This window comes from Babylonia areolata, chromosome 10, assembly GCF_041734735.1.
Source record: "Babylonia areolata isolate BAREFJ2019XMU chromosome 10, ASM4173473v1, whole genome shotgun sequence".
Classification (NCBI taxonomy): Eukaryota; Metazoa; Mollusca; class Gastropoda; order Neogastropoda; family Buccinidae; genus Babylonia; species Babylonia areolata.
In genome coordinates this window covers 16,799,419-16,811,946 of record NC_134885.1, presented here as the reverse complement: position 1 = coordinate 16,811,946, position 12,528 = coordinate 16,799,419, and the positions used below count along the sequence as shown (strand labels likewise).

The window sequence follows — 12,528 nt, the reverse complement described above, 5'->3', positions numbered from 1 at the left end:
ACCTCCCCCACCAGCCCCCACCTTGCTCTTCTGCTTGAGGAGCCCTCAGAATCACTGCTGTTCTATCATCTGCACTCCCCCCCACCCCCACAGCAGCATTGAACACATTGTATCTTTCTCTGACTCTTCAGTCTCACTCTTCCCCCCCCCCTCTCTCTCTCTGTCTCCCCCCCACCCCCCACCCCTCTCTCTCTCTTTCTCTCTCTCTTAGTCTGAAGATTTTTTCTATTATACAAGTAGACTTATGTCGGATGGAAATGGTCAGGCATCATGGATAAAGTACCCAGATCCATTCTGCAGAACTATGACTCAAATCACCAGGAACATGGCTACCACTGTTGTTGACCACCCCTTTCCCTACACATCCCCTCACCCCCTTTAACTCACTATCTCTTGATCGGTTCATCTAAACACACACATACCTTATCAACCATACCATATCTGCACCTCACTCATTCCTCCTCCTCTCCTTTGACAAGGATCAGCAGAAAGGAATGAGGCAGAGGTAGTAGGGTTGGGGGTAAGAGGGGTCAAAGTCCAGTTGTATTAAAGAATCAATGGGCAGTGTGGAAAGCCCAGTTTCTATGCAACCACCATGTAGATCTAACAGCTGTCTGAACCAGCTTCTCTCTGTGGAACTAAGTCCTATCCTTTACCTCTCAGTTTCTGACTTATTCTGTCTTACATCATCATCCTCTTACACAGTCACACTGTGAATGCATGATACATGCATATTCACACATACACACACTTTCTCAGTGGCATACTGTGGCATGCACTGCTGGAACAGTCTCCTGAAACACCTCAAAGAACCCTTTTCCACCATAACATTCAAAGATAATCTTGTACAGCACATGCATACTAAACCCAGACCACAGGTCTTTTATTGCATTAGTCATATGTACTTTGGGAACAATCCTTGTGTTGACTGTCCTAAAACCCTCTTGACCGAGAGAGTGGGGATGCAGTGTGGGCAAGACTTCACTTAAACCAAATTCTAGCCCAGACAGTCGAGACACCAGTGCCCTGTGTGCTGTCCTGATGGTCCTAGTTGGACATGACTGTTTACATACACACATACATATTCTTTTTGACAAGAATACACCAAACACAAGGAAAAGATAAATCAGGACTGTTCATGCGTATTACAGCAGCTGTATTGTCAATCATCATGCAAGTATGCCTTCCACTTCTTTCTTTCTCAAAGGTCTTCCAAGCAAAAAAAAATCGGTTTTTAGTTCCAAATAGTTGATTGGATACTCTGTTGGCAAACCATTCACCACCAGAGTGATTTTCACCACATGTGCACCCCCACGCGAGTAAAGAGGCATCAGAAGTTAGTGTAATTTCACGATCTGTTTGATGAATCACATTATAGGCTTTCCCTACACTGTTTACCTACCATTGCAGTTCTGACTTAGCAGAGGAGGATAATATCATACACCAATCAAAATTCCCCATACTGTATTTTAGTGCCTTCTTTTTCTCATTCTCCAGTTGATAATTGCAAAGGCCCCAAGATGATTGCAGGAAAGGAGGCAACAATTTTACCATTGACTTTAGCTACTGCCTGAATTTGTGACTATTTCCTTTGTGCATCTAAACAACATGCAATCATGTCTGCCACCTTTTAAGGGGTCAGTTTGACTGTCATGGTAACTGAATCTGTCATGGTAACTGAATCAGTGATTTCTCCTAAATACTGAATTTGGTGAGAGGGCATACCGTCATGTCATGGAAATTTCTCTGCATGCATACAGAAGGAGAGCCAGAGCAACAGCATGTTATGTTGTGATCAGATCTTTAGCGGGTTTCTCTTTAAAATCATTTGTGAAGGCAGAGCTACAAGCTGTGTGTGCTGGGCCAAGGCAGCTGCAGCTTTCACGATGGCTTTCTGTATCATGGCCCACTTCAGCTCAGAGCATTTGATGTCATCAGGAACATGGCGCTTCCAGATTTCTGGATTGACTGTTGGTGCCTGTTGTTAGTTTTCAGGCCTGGTGTACTTGTCCAATCTTTGCTTCAGTTGGGTGTCTGCTAGTCCTTTTTCAAATCATTTGTTTACAATACTAGCAGTTAAATCAGCAACACGTGTCAGGTTTCCTCTGTATGGAGTAGTCTCCATGTATGGTCTCCTCTGTATGGAGAAGTAGCTCATCATCATGGCTGTCTAGAGTGATACATTCACTATCAGTCCACTGTTTTTCCATTTCATCCCTTATTTTTCCATTTTTGTGCTGAAGCTGCAGTTTGTGCTTGCCATTTTCATGCGCCTGTGAAGCTGAGCATTCCAGTTTGACCTCAAACTGGGGATTTTCCTCTTCAGAGGCACTCCATGCCTCTTTTTCTGGGCTGACAGCTCTCAGGCCTCACATTACTGGCCTCACCTGCGCTCAGTGTTGAGGTACTTTGTAACAGCATCATTCATTCTGGTAAATCGGTCAGCAAACAGACGTTTCAGCCTCATCTTCATTACTGCCCTTTTGTAAGTCTTACCATCAAACTCAGTGGCAATTCAGTGGTGTTCCAAACTCAGGTCAAGTAATCAGTTAATAAACTTACCACAAGCTCAAGTGGAGCAGAATACTTTAATAATAAAATAATCCATAACACAGTTGGTATAGAGCGCTTTTCACACAGTACAGGTGGTTTATCACTTTGCCACAGTTCATGTGTCTATCTGCAAGCTATCAAAATAACAATATATATATATATATATATATATATAGACACACACACACAAATTGCTATAGTTTGTGCAAATGTTATAAATCCTTTCTTAGTTCAGAAACCAAAACTAAGTTATGAAATTTGGACTCCCCTGGAGTGATGCTCAGTTCAAACATACATGTACAGGATGATTGCTTCTGGAGCTGGTAGTACACGCCTCAGCACTCACCTAATTGCCGGCTTGTACGTCTACTTCTAATACTTAAGTGACTTCATCTGAAGGCAATAGACTAATGATAATCACACATGGATGCCTAATCACAGCCTTAAAAAAAAAAAAAAAAAATTATTATTATTTTTTTTAATTCTGCTTAATTTGAATCTCTAAGCTTAAAGAATTTGACCTGCCAGAATGAATTTGCTAAGTGTAAGTTGTTTGATAAAAAAGAAGAAAAAAATCCAGAAATAAATATTAGAAAAGAAAGAAAATCAGTCAGCCCACAGTGTGTGAAGTTAGAATGTTCAAGTAACAGAAAGATTTGGCTACTGCAGGAGTTGTTGAGATCTCGTGGACTGGACAAGAAGTTCAACAGTGTAGACTCTGAGATTTCGGAAGCATCAACACTGGTCAGCACAGGCTCTGACAAAGAACAAGAGAAAGGGAGAGGTCGTATTTCCCATCAACCTATCAGAAGTGCTCTGTCTGACAGTGAGATGGAGACCGTGGTGAGTCAAACTTTAATATGTGCTGCACTTCATGTGAAAGGTTAGCAGAGAATATGTTACACATGCATACACTGAACCAAATCTACCCATCAAGGCTAAACTTGCTTGTGCACAGTACTATACTTAGATATTATTGTGAATTTTCTGTAATTGGTTCAGTGGTGTGTGAATATATCCTTCATTCTGTCTTTATGTGTGTTTGGAATAATTTGCATCTTCTGTAAAAACTGGCAAAGAACAGGTCAGAAAAAATCACTGTCATTAATTAAAGATCTTTACAAAGTTCTCAGTAGTAGTTTGCTTTGTGCATTTTCAGCAATATAATCTTTAGCTTGGATACAATAATACTGAATTTTAGGATGTGTTTCATACTTAGTGTGGGTTTATTTGGCTATGGGATCTGCACTATATTTGATCAAAAATAAACTTTGTATGAGAAGAGTGGTGAGGATGGACACTATTCAGGGACATGATATTGTTATATGGGATCTCCAGATTGTTGTGTGTCATTACTTTCTCATTTTTTCTGTATTTTTTGGTAAGAAATTTGGGGTTTTGACAAAAGCAAACATTTACTGCAAATTTGAAATGAAACCAACAGATGAAATGTAATGATTTATTGATTGGAAGCTGTTTAACACATGAACACATTTAGCCTTTTTGTCCTTTTTTAATTCATGATGACATATATAGGCAAGTGATAAAACTATTGAACAGTTTGCCTTTAAAAAAAAAATTCCTGTCATTATCTATATCTCAATGGAAATTTAAGTCAGACAAAAAGTGTTCAGGGAACTTTCATGGTTTGTTTCTATGTATTATGTGTATGCCAGTTCTTTGAAAGCTCAAAGCAGTGACATATAATTCTATGTGCCATTGTCAGATTTAAAGAACAGCAGTTGTACTTAATTGCTGTTTATTGAATACGTAGTAATGCTTTGCATTTGTTTTGATCAAGTGGTGTTGGTATTTTCAGTCTGTTGGGGGTCGCCGGCGTAGTCGTTCAGCCAGTTTGTGGAGCTGTAAAAGCAACTACTCACTTGGCTACCGTTACCATGACAACAAACTGGTGCATGGAGGGTCAGCTCCCAGCCAAGATATTGGCAAAACCTATGTGTTTGAAGGACTTGTAGGTCAGTATAAGTCTGTAAATTGATCTTTTGAACTTATCATTTGACCATGTTGGGCAGGTCATATGTGTGAAGGGAAGTAATTCTTTATTTGGATATGGTCTGTGTGCAGTTGGCTACTTTTTTTTTCCTGAATTTTTAGATTTCCAGTGAGCACAATTTGTTCAGATTTCCATTAGATTGAAACATATATTGAATGAAATCATATGAAGCAATTTTTTTTTTATATTTCGTGAGAACAAGAAAATCTGGGAAATTACTGATTTTTTGTATGTAATTAGTGGTTTAACCCTTTGAGCCCTGAGTCCTGAGCAATTTTAACCCTTCTGCCTGAGCTCCTGAGCCAAAATTTGCAAATAATTGGTATTAAACCCTTTGAGCCCTGACCACCGCTTTACCAGTGACAGAGAAAAATGACATAATGCCCAGCCACCGGTTGAGCAGTGCGTAAACACTTGAAGTGTGCAGAGTCTCAACCTGGCACATCAGGGCAGAAATCAGGGACAAAACGTGCGAGAAACCAACTGTACACAATGCAGCAAGTAATTGATATGCTTGATGATTTATCGGAAGTAGAGTATGACAATGATTACTCTGATAGTGAGGTGGAATTCGAATCGGATGATTTTGCTACAGATTGTGATGTTGAAAATGAATCTGAGCATGCAGAATCACTTGATCAAAGGAGGCGTGTCAGGTTGAGACTTTGCACGCTTCATGGTAGAAATCGATCTTTTTTATCCAAAGCACATGCACAAAACACAGTGAAAAGGCGCGGCAATGTTGGTACTACGTTCGCTGACGTCAGAATATTACGGTTTTTCCAATTGGCTCTTCAATATAAGTCAGCCAATAGCAACACACGATACAAGTGTTTACGCACCGCTCAACCAGTGGCCAGGAATTATGCCACCCCTCCCCACCACCAGTAAAGCGATGGTCAGGGCTCAAAGGGTTAAGAGACCTACCCAGTGTCCCATCCTCAGGGGCAAGTTGGGACACATAACAGGGTAGGTTGTGACAGTAATTTGTCACTAAAAAGATGATTCAAAATTATTCCAAGGTGTTTGTTGTTACTTCTTAAAACTGAATGTGTACAAATATATCATTTTAACAGCAATGAGAAAATAAATCTGTTAAAATATTTACATTATCTGGCAAGTTGCTTCCAGCACAGGTCTCACTAGGCCTCTGCTAGTTCTTGTTTCTTCACACTGTTCAAACAAATGTTTTTCATTGAATACTGGGACTGCCTGTCTTGCTGACAAAGTTTCCTTTGGCTGGCTTCTTTGGCAGCATTTTCATCTTTTTCAGGTGTGTCTGTGAGGATTCTGGTTTTCTAGAGACACTACTATTTGCAAAAAATTCTTTTGGGAACCTTTGGATGTTGTCACAATATCTCATGAACAGAATACAAGTTCATCTACAGTCATTTTCCTTTGTTCTATAAGGGGTGCTCTTTATGTAGCTGAACAGAGAAAAACTACAGTAACAACAGAATCATGAATATGTCAGACAATAGACAGTGTTATCTAAGCAGTGATGTAAAAAAGAAATCATTCCATTCCTGAAAACCTGTGGTACTCAGGAAGGCAAAATGTGGGGTAATGATGTTGGCCTTTCTGCGGGAAACGTGGCCCTTTCACAGTGTGATTTTCCTGATCCGTTATAACTTTTACCTGGGAAAATCATTTTATGAAAGCTTTGTCACATTGCTCTGGCAAGCAAACTCCATGCAGAACTATATTTTTAGACTAATTTGAATAATTAAAGTTGGGGAAATCAATGCTTGAAGATGATAACCACTGTGGTTGTCCAGTAACCGTAGTTACTCCCAAGACAATGTTCCAGGTAAGGTCAATGATTTAGGAGAATCCAAGAATTACGTATGATGAAACAGAGAATACATTGAATATAACATCTGGAAGTATCAGTATCATTTTCCTTGATCACACATTACATCAAATAGCTTTTGGGACATTGTGAGTAGAGATGGCCCGTGGGTACTGCAGTGTGATCCCAAAATAAAGCAACAGTTAGCAGTCTGGGTCTTTTCCCAGCTGTGAAACCTCTTGTAAAATTTAAACAATTAAAGAGTGCAGGCAAACATATGGTATATTTCTTTTCAACATCAGCCCATGTAGCCACCATACCACTTCAGGATAAAGACTGTATGTCAGCCACTGTCTGCCTAAAGTATATTAGGCATGTGCAGACAGCATCCCCACACTCAAACCCGAGGTAGCAGCTGCATTGTGACAATGCTGGTGCATGCATTGCCACAGCAAATCTGGACTTTTTGGTGGAAAATGATGTACAGGTGGTCACAATCCTCAGTTTACCTCCTTGTGATTTATCTCCATAGCAATAGCTGAGGGGAAAGCAGTTCCAGAGTTCTGAAGATGCTCAAACTTTTCGAGGGCATTATTTTTGGTGTATTTATCATTGCTTTTGGGTGCCATGGACATGTTGTTTGAAAGAAAGGGAAAAAGCTCAGTGAGGATACATGGATTAGCTGGAATAGTCATTTTGTGTGCAGGTATGCCCTTGTGGCTGCATCAAAATACTTTTTGAGCATCCCTGTTACTTGTACTATTCCATTCTTTGTCTCTTGATTTTGCAACTGCACATCTCACTGTCTCTTTTGGAACATGAAAAGATTCAGCAGCTTTGTGCAATGACAACCCCTGTAAGATAGCATCAACAGCATTTTGGCAGACACTTGTACAGGCCTATCCTCATGTGGTCTTCTTGTATGTCCTCACTGTTAGTGAGCCAGCCAATGAAGAAGGAATAATAGTTGTATCTTTAACGAATGAATAGCATTTTTTTAATCCACTTTGGGGCAATATGGGGCACAACTGGGACAGGTTGGGACAGTGATCCAACCTGCCCAGACCCAACCTGCCTCAGATGGCATAAGCTTAAGACTTTTATTGCCATTCATATAGCAGTAACATTCAGTACATGGCTAAGTGATTAAAAAAATCCATGAAGCAATTAATACATTGATCATAAAAGAACTCTTGTAATTTATTCAGGCAGCTAGAAGACAATACATTTACTTTCAATGAAAAGAGATTTTTTCCAGACAGCTTTGAAGCACATGTATCATTGGCTTCAAAACTGGCATCTGCAGCAGTGCTAGTTCTTTGTCGTTTGTGGGCTGCAACTCCCATGTTCACTCATATGTATATGAGTGGGCTTTTACGTGTATGACTGTTTTTACCCCCCCCCCCCCCCCCCATATTGGCAGCGATACTCCATTTTCAGGGTTGTGCGAGCTGGGTATATTCTTGTTCCCATAACCCACCAAACGCTGACATGGATTACAGGATCTTTAACGTGTGTATTTATTCTTCTGCTTGTGTAAACACACGAAGGGGGTTCAGGCACTTGCAGGTATGCACATATATTGACCTGGGAGATCGGAAAAATCTCCACCCTTTACCCACCAGGCACCGTTACCGAGATTCGAACCCGGGACCCTCAGATTGAAAGTCCAATGCTTTATCCACTTGGCTATTGCGCCCATTGCTAGTTGTTCAAAAAAAAGGAGTGGAACAGAAACTGTGGAAGAATAGGTTATAGGTGGTTATTTTGGGGGTGACCCAACCTGCGCATCAGCTCAGCCTGTCCCGGTCTCCCCAACAGAACAAATGTGAAATGTGTCAAAATAAGAGAGAGAAAGGGAAATGCATATTGATCACATTTACAGGAATTATATTTTGTTTTTTTTCCACATTTTTCCTTCTAAAATGAGATTGGTTGAAATGTAAATTGGTTGCTACTTTTCCTTTTTGGGTATTATTATGTTTATCTAATATGCTTTCCAATATAGCTGAAACTGAGAGACTGCATGTCTAGTGGCCAGAGTTGTTGAGTACAGCCAGTTCTGTGACAGTGTGCGGACATGGTTACAGGCAAGGAAAGAAGTCGCATGTGGGACCAGATGCAGTTTTGGGAGGACATGTTTCTTGATGCAGTTGCCCAAGAGAGGGACATCATTGGTATGGATCAGCGACCTTCAGAAATGATGGAAAGGTCAGTGCTTTAAAATCAGGAATGTATGATTTAAATATTTTGTGAAACAACAATATTATTTGAATATTAAAGTTTTCAATTGCGTTTTCAGATATTTCATGGGGTGTACTTAACATTTAAACTAGTTTCAGCTGAAAGGTCATTGTAGACAGAAAGATGTTTGGATGAGAGTGTCAAAAATATTAGTTTGTTAGAACATAATCAGTCATATTCTGTGGTAATTTTCTTACAAGAAAATCATAACAGAACGTGTGACAGTGGCTTTGTGTTGTAGATCCTTTGTTCACAGGGGTTACCACAGGTTCTGCTGTATTACCATTCTGTTGTAAAAAATAAGCAACTACTTAACTCATTTGGTCTATAAGGTACCTATTTTGTTTGTTATGAGGTCTGCCAGATTCCCATGGGAGGTATATTTAGTATTTGATGGATACATTTTACTTGCATTAGTCTGACCTCTGTGTATGCTAAAATCGTCAAGGAGCAGAAACATAGAAAAGAAGGTTTATATTGTTCCCACAGGTACAATTCCTTGGGGGATGGGGAGAAGAGGAGGCTGGAGCACGATGAGGACCGTCTGCTGTCTGTGATGCTTTACAACCTGGTGGCCTTCATGCTCATGATGCGAGTGCCTAAAGCAGAGGTGAAGAAGAAGATCCGACGTCTGCTGGGCAAGTCTCACATTGGCCTTATCCACAGTCAGGATGTCAACAACCTGCTAGATGTCCTCAACCATTTGGTCAGTAGGCCAGTCTGATTGATAAATTAAAAAAAATGAGAATAGATTTAAAAGAATAAAATTGCTTCCCAATGTATAAATATTGTTGTCTTTATGATAGATTGTGCTGAGGCTGTCACACACAGATGTCAGATTCCGTTTTCTTAGTCACACTTGTACAAACATTTAATAAAAAAAAATCTCATTGTTTGCTTGTATGTTCTGGCTTGATGGTGAGAAAAGTCCACTTTGATAGTAAAGTGATTACATTTGCAGATGAAAAAGGAAAGAATAAAAAAAGGATTGTACCATGTTATGGTCATGTGCTCTCCTTTGTGAGAACAGCGGTAATTCAACACAGCAACACCTCCACCGAGCATTCTTTTGTGACTGAAGTTTGATACAATGTAGTACAGTAAATACAAAGAAATTTCTAATGTCCATGCTGTTTTGTTACTCGCAGTATTTGAGAGCATCGTGTATGTCATTGGCCACCACACCACACCTCATCACATGAAACTGCATGCCACTTATTAGTACTATGCAGCACAACACCACTCTACACTAGATAAATGTGCAGTCTTATGTTTCTGTGTGTGAGTGTGTGAGTATTGAAAATATTGCCCGTAATCCAAAATATATTGAAGCGCTTTTTTATGTCTCCTCCAAACAGCAAGGCAATGACATAGATCTGAAGCCCATGGGGAGTCGGCAGATGCAGAAACAGACCTTCACTGTCCATTGGGGACCTGACAACACAGGAGATATGCTGTTCATGGAGGTGTGCTTCAGTCATATGCCAGTACAGTAGATTTGGGTGTTTGATGTTCCGGTGATCTGTGTCCTGCTCAGCAAAAATAGAAAATAGAATATAGTGATAAATACATGATTTGGGATAACACTCGATTATGCATTCTTTAACCAGTTCAGTGGCAGAGAATTTTGTATAAAAAAGTGCTCTTCCCTTGCCAGGGTATTTTGAGGATTGGGGGGAGGGGGGGGGGGAATAAATTAAAACAAATTCTATTACAAAAAATATAGGAGATACAGTAAGAAAGTAAACGTTTTTGTGAAGGAAAATGAATGTAGATTCTGTATCTGGGCATTTTTCCCAATTAGTTTGATTGTAGATAACGGTTCAGGCATTCATTGTCAAGATAATCATTTTTGTACAATAAAAGAGCCTGTTTCCACCTCTACATAATGACATCCATAAAAAAATAAAAAAATAAAAAAAAGCAAGAAATATCATGCCTATTGTCAGATTATACCTGTAGAAGAAATTAAAACAAGCTATAAGTTTATAAAAACAAACTGCATCTCATGTAAACATGTAAGTGAATCACTGTCCCAATAATGACAAACATGGGTATAGTCAATGTAAAAGGTCAATCACAGTATTAGAAACTGAGTTGGCAAGGGCTTTGGCAAGTTAGAAGGTGAAGTTCTTTGATGACATTCACTCCCTTCAAGTTGCACGTGGACTCATTAAATTTTCTACTGTACATCCAGCTTGCCACCTCTTCAAACAAGCCAACCATCTGATTCAGTGACAAAAAGTGTTAAAAACAGAAAGAACAGGTTTCACGTCCAGTGCAGGTTCAACTCTGTGTTTCATGAAAATTGTCAAGCATTGGCAGTTATCTGTTTCTTGCAGTATGCATTGAAATGTGAGTACACTGGCCTCCAACTGCCAAGCCCACTTAACACCCTCTGGCTGGCATTTGACCTGTCATCTTACATCACTCCTCTACCTCTCCTCCCCTTCTTTCAACGCCCGGTGCACATATTCTGTCAGTCATAGCCACTTGTTCAAAAACACTGTCTGATTGGATAGATGGACTAAATTACCATCAAATGGGCTGTCAGTTTCATCACTGTCATTGTCATTCACCTTCATGTTCAAACCAATCATCAGTCAAGAGAGATCCTTCTCCATCGCTATAGCTATCTATAATCATATGCACAGCTTTCAAAATTGTGTAAATCCGCTGACTGGGACCACTTCCTTCACTGGACAAAGTTTTCAACGCCTGTTTCGCATATGATGCAACCCCTTTTCCATGCACATTTCATGTGGTCCAATTAGCAAATCATTATCGAGTAGAAAGGGGTCTTCTACCAGATGTATGTCCATTTAAATAGTGTTTTTATAATCCAGACATATCAAACTAACTGTTCAGAGTCTGTTTATGCGAACTTAACCAAACCTTAATGAAGGACAAATCCAAACATATGCAGGACGTCAGTGGATGTCTTATAGGCACTGTGGCAACACTTTTTGTAGGACATCAGCTGATGTCTTATATGATATACACTCAACTGGTTAATGGATAAATGTGCCAGGTAAAAGAGGTGATTGCAGTGCTTCTGATAATAATAAATGTTCTTCATCCACAAACTTTAAAGTCATATTTAGATTCCATTGGCTTGGAAGTATCAGCCTTCTACATAGAGAGCTAATTCATGGGGGAAAAAAAGAATATCTGCATAATTAAATAGTTGTAAGTTGTACTCATCTATAATGCCCTCAGGTGAAGGAAAGAGCTCTGAGTTTTTGAAATATCTAGCACTTATAATATATTGTTTAATAAAAGAAAGAGCTTTAACTGAAACTCTTTTAAAATTCTTATTCCAGTTGTGGTTTTTGAAGGTAAGTGTATAAGAGTCAGTTCTGCTCTCAGTACATCATCTATCGTTTTTGCTGTTTGCTTTTGTTGTAAAATGCTGCAAATTTGAGTGATCAGTTGAGTACCTGTATTTTTTTTTTTAATAGTTTTTTTGTTTGTTTTTTGATGCATTGAAACAAATTATGTCACACATTGATGAAAATTTGTGGATTTTACCTGAAGTGGCCAAAATTGTCTTTCTATGAATAGATAATTGGGCAGAGTAAAATCATGCTTTGTGACAAAAAAGACAGAATGGTAAACATAATGCCTAACTTTTGTTGGTAAATATCACAGATGATCACTTGAAGTTTGTATACAGCAAAGATATTTACTAGCTTTCATTTACCTGTCAACCTGTCCTTTTGTTCTGAGGTGTGTGACGACTGCCTGTTGTTGCGGAGTGTGACAGGCATGATACATGACCGATGGTGGTTTGAAAAACTTGTCAACATGACCTACTGCCCCAAGACTCGTGTCCTGTGCCTGTGGAGGAAGAATGGAGAGAAAGTGCAACTGAACCAGTTTTACACCAAAAAGGTTTGTGTGTTCAATGATTGATAATTGTTAA

General features: G+C 39.5%; 1 protein-coding gene across 1 annotated transcript in view; it reads left to right on the top strand.

The window, feature by feature from the left end:
* Positions 1-12,528, top strand: part of LOC143286832 (MAP kinase-activating death domain protein-like) — a 296,616-nt gene that overhangs the window by 144,038 nt on the left and 140,050 nt on the right. Inside the window, exons 23-28 of the mRNA XM_076594655.1 lie at positions 3,223-3,396; positions 4,373-4,529; positions 8,450-8,570; positions 9,093-9,309; positions 9,962-10,069; positions 12,333-12,497. Coding sequence (XP_076450770.1) covers positions 3,223-3,396; positions 4,373-4,529; positions 8,450-8,570; positions 9,093-9,309; positions 9,962-10,069; positions 12,333-12,497 — 942 coding nt within the window. The remainder of the gene's footprint in view (positions 1-3,222; positions 3,397-4,372; positions 4,530-8,449; positions 8,571-9,092; positions 9,310-9,961; positions 10,070-12,332; positions 12,498-12,528) is intronic.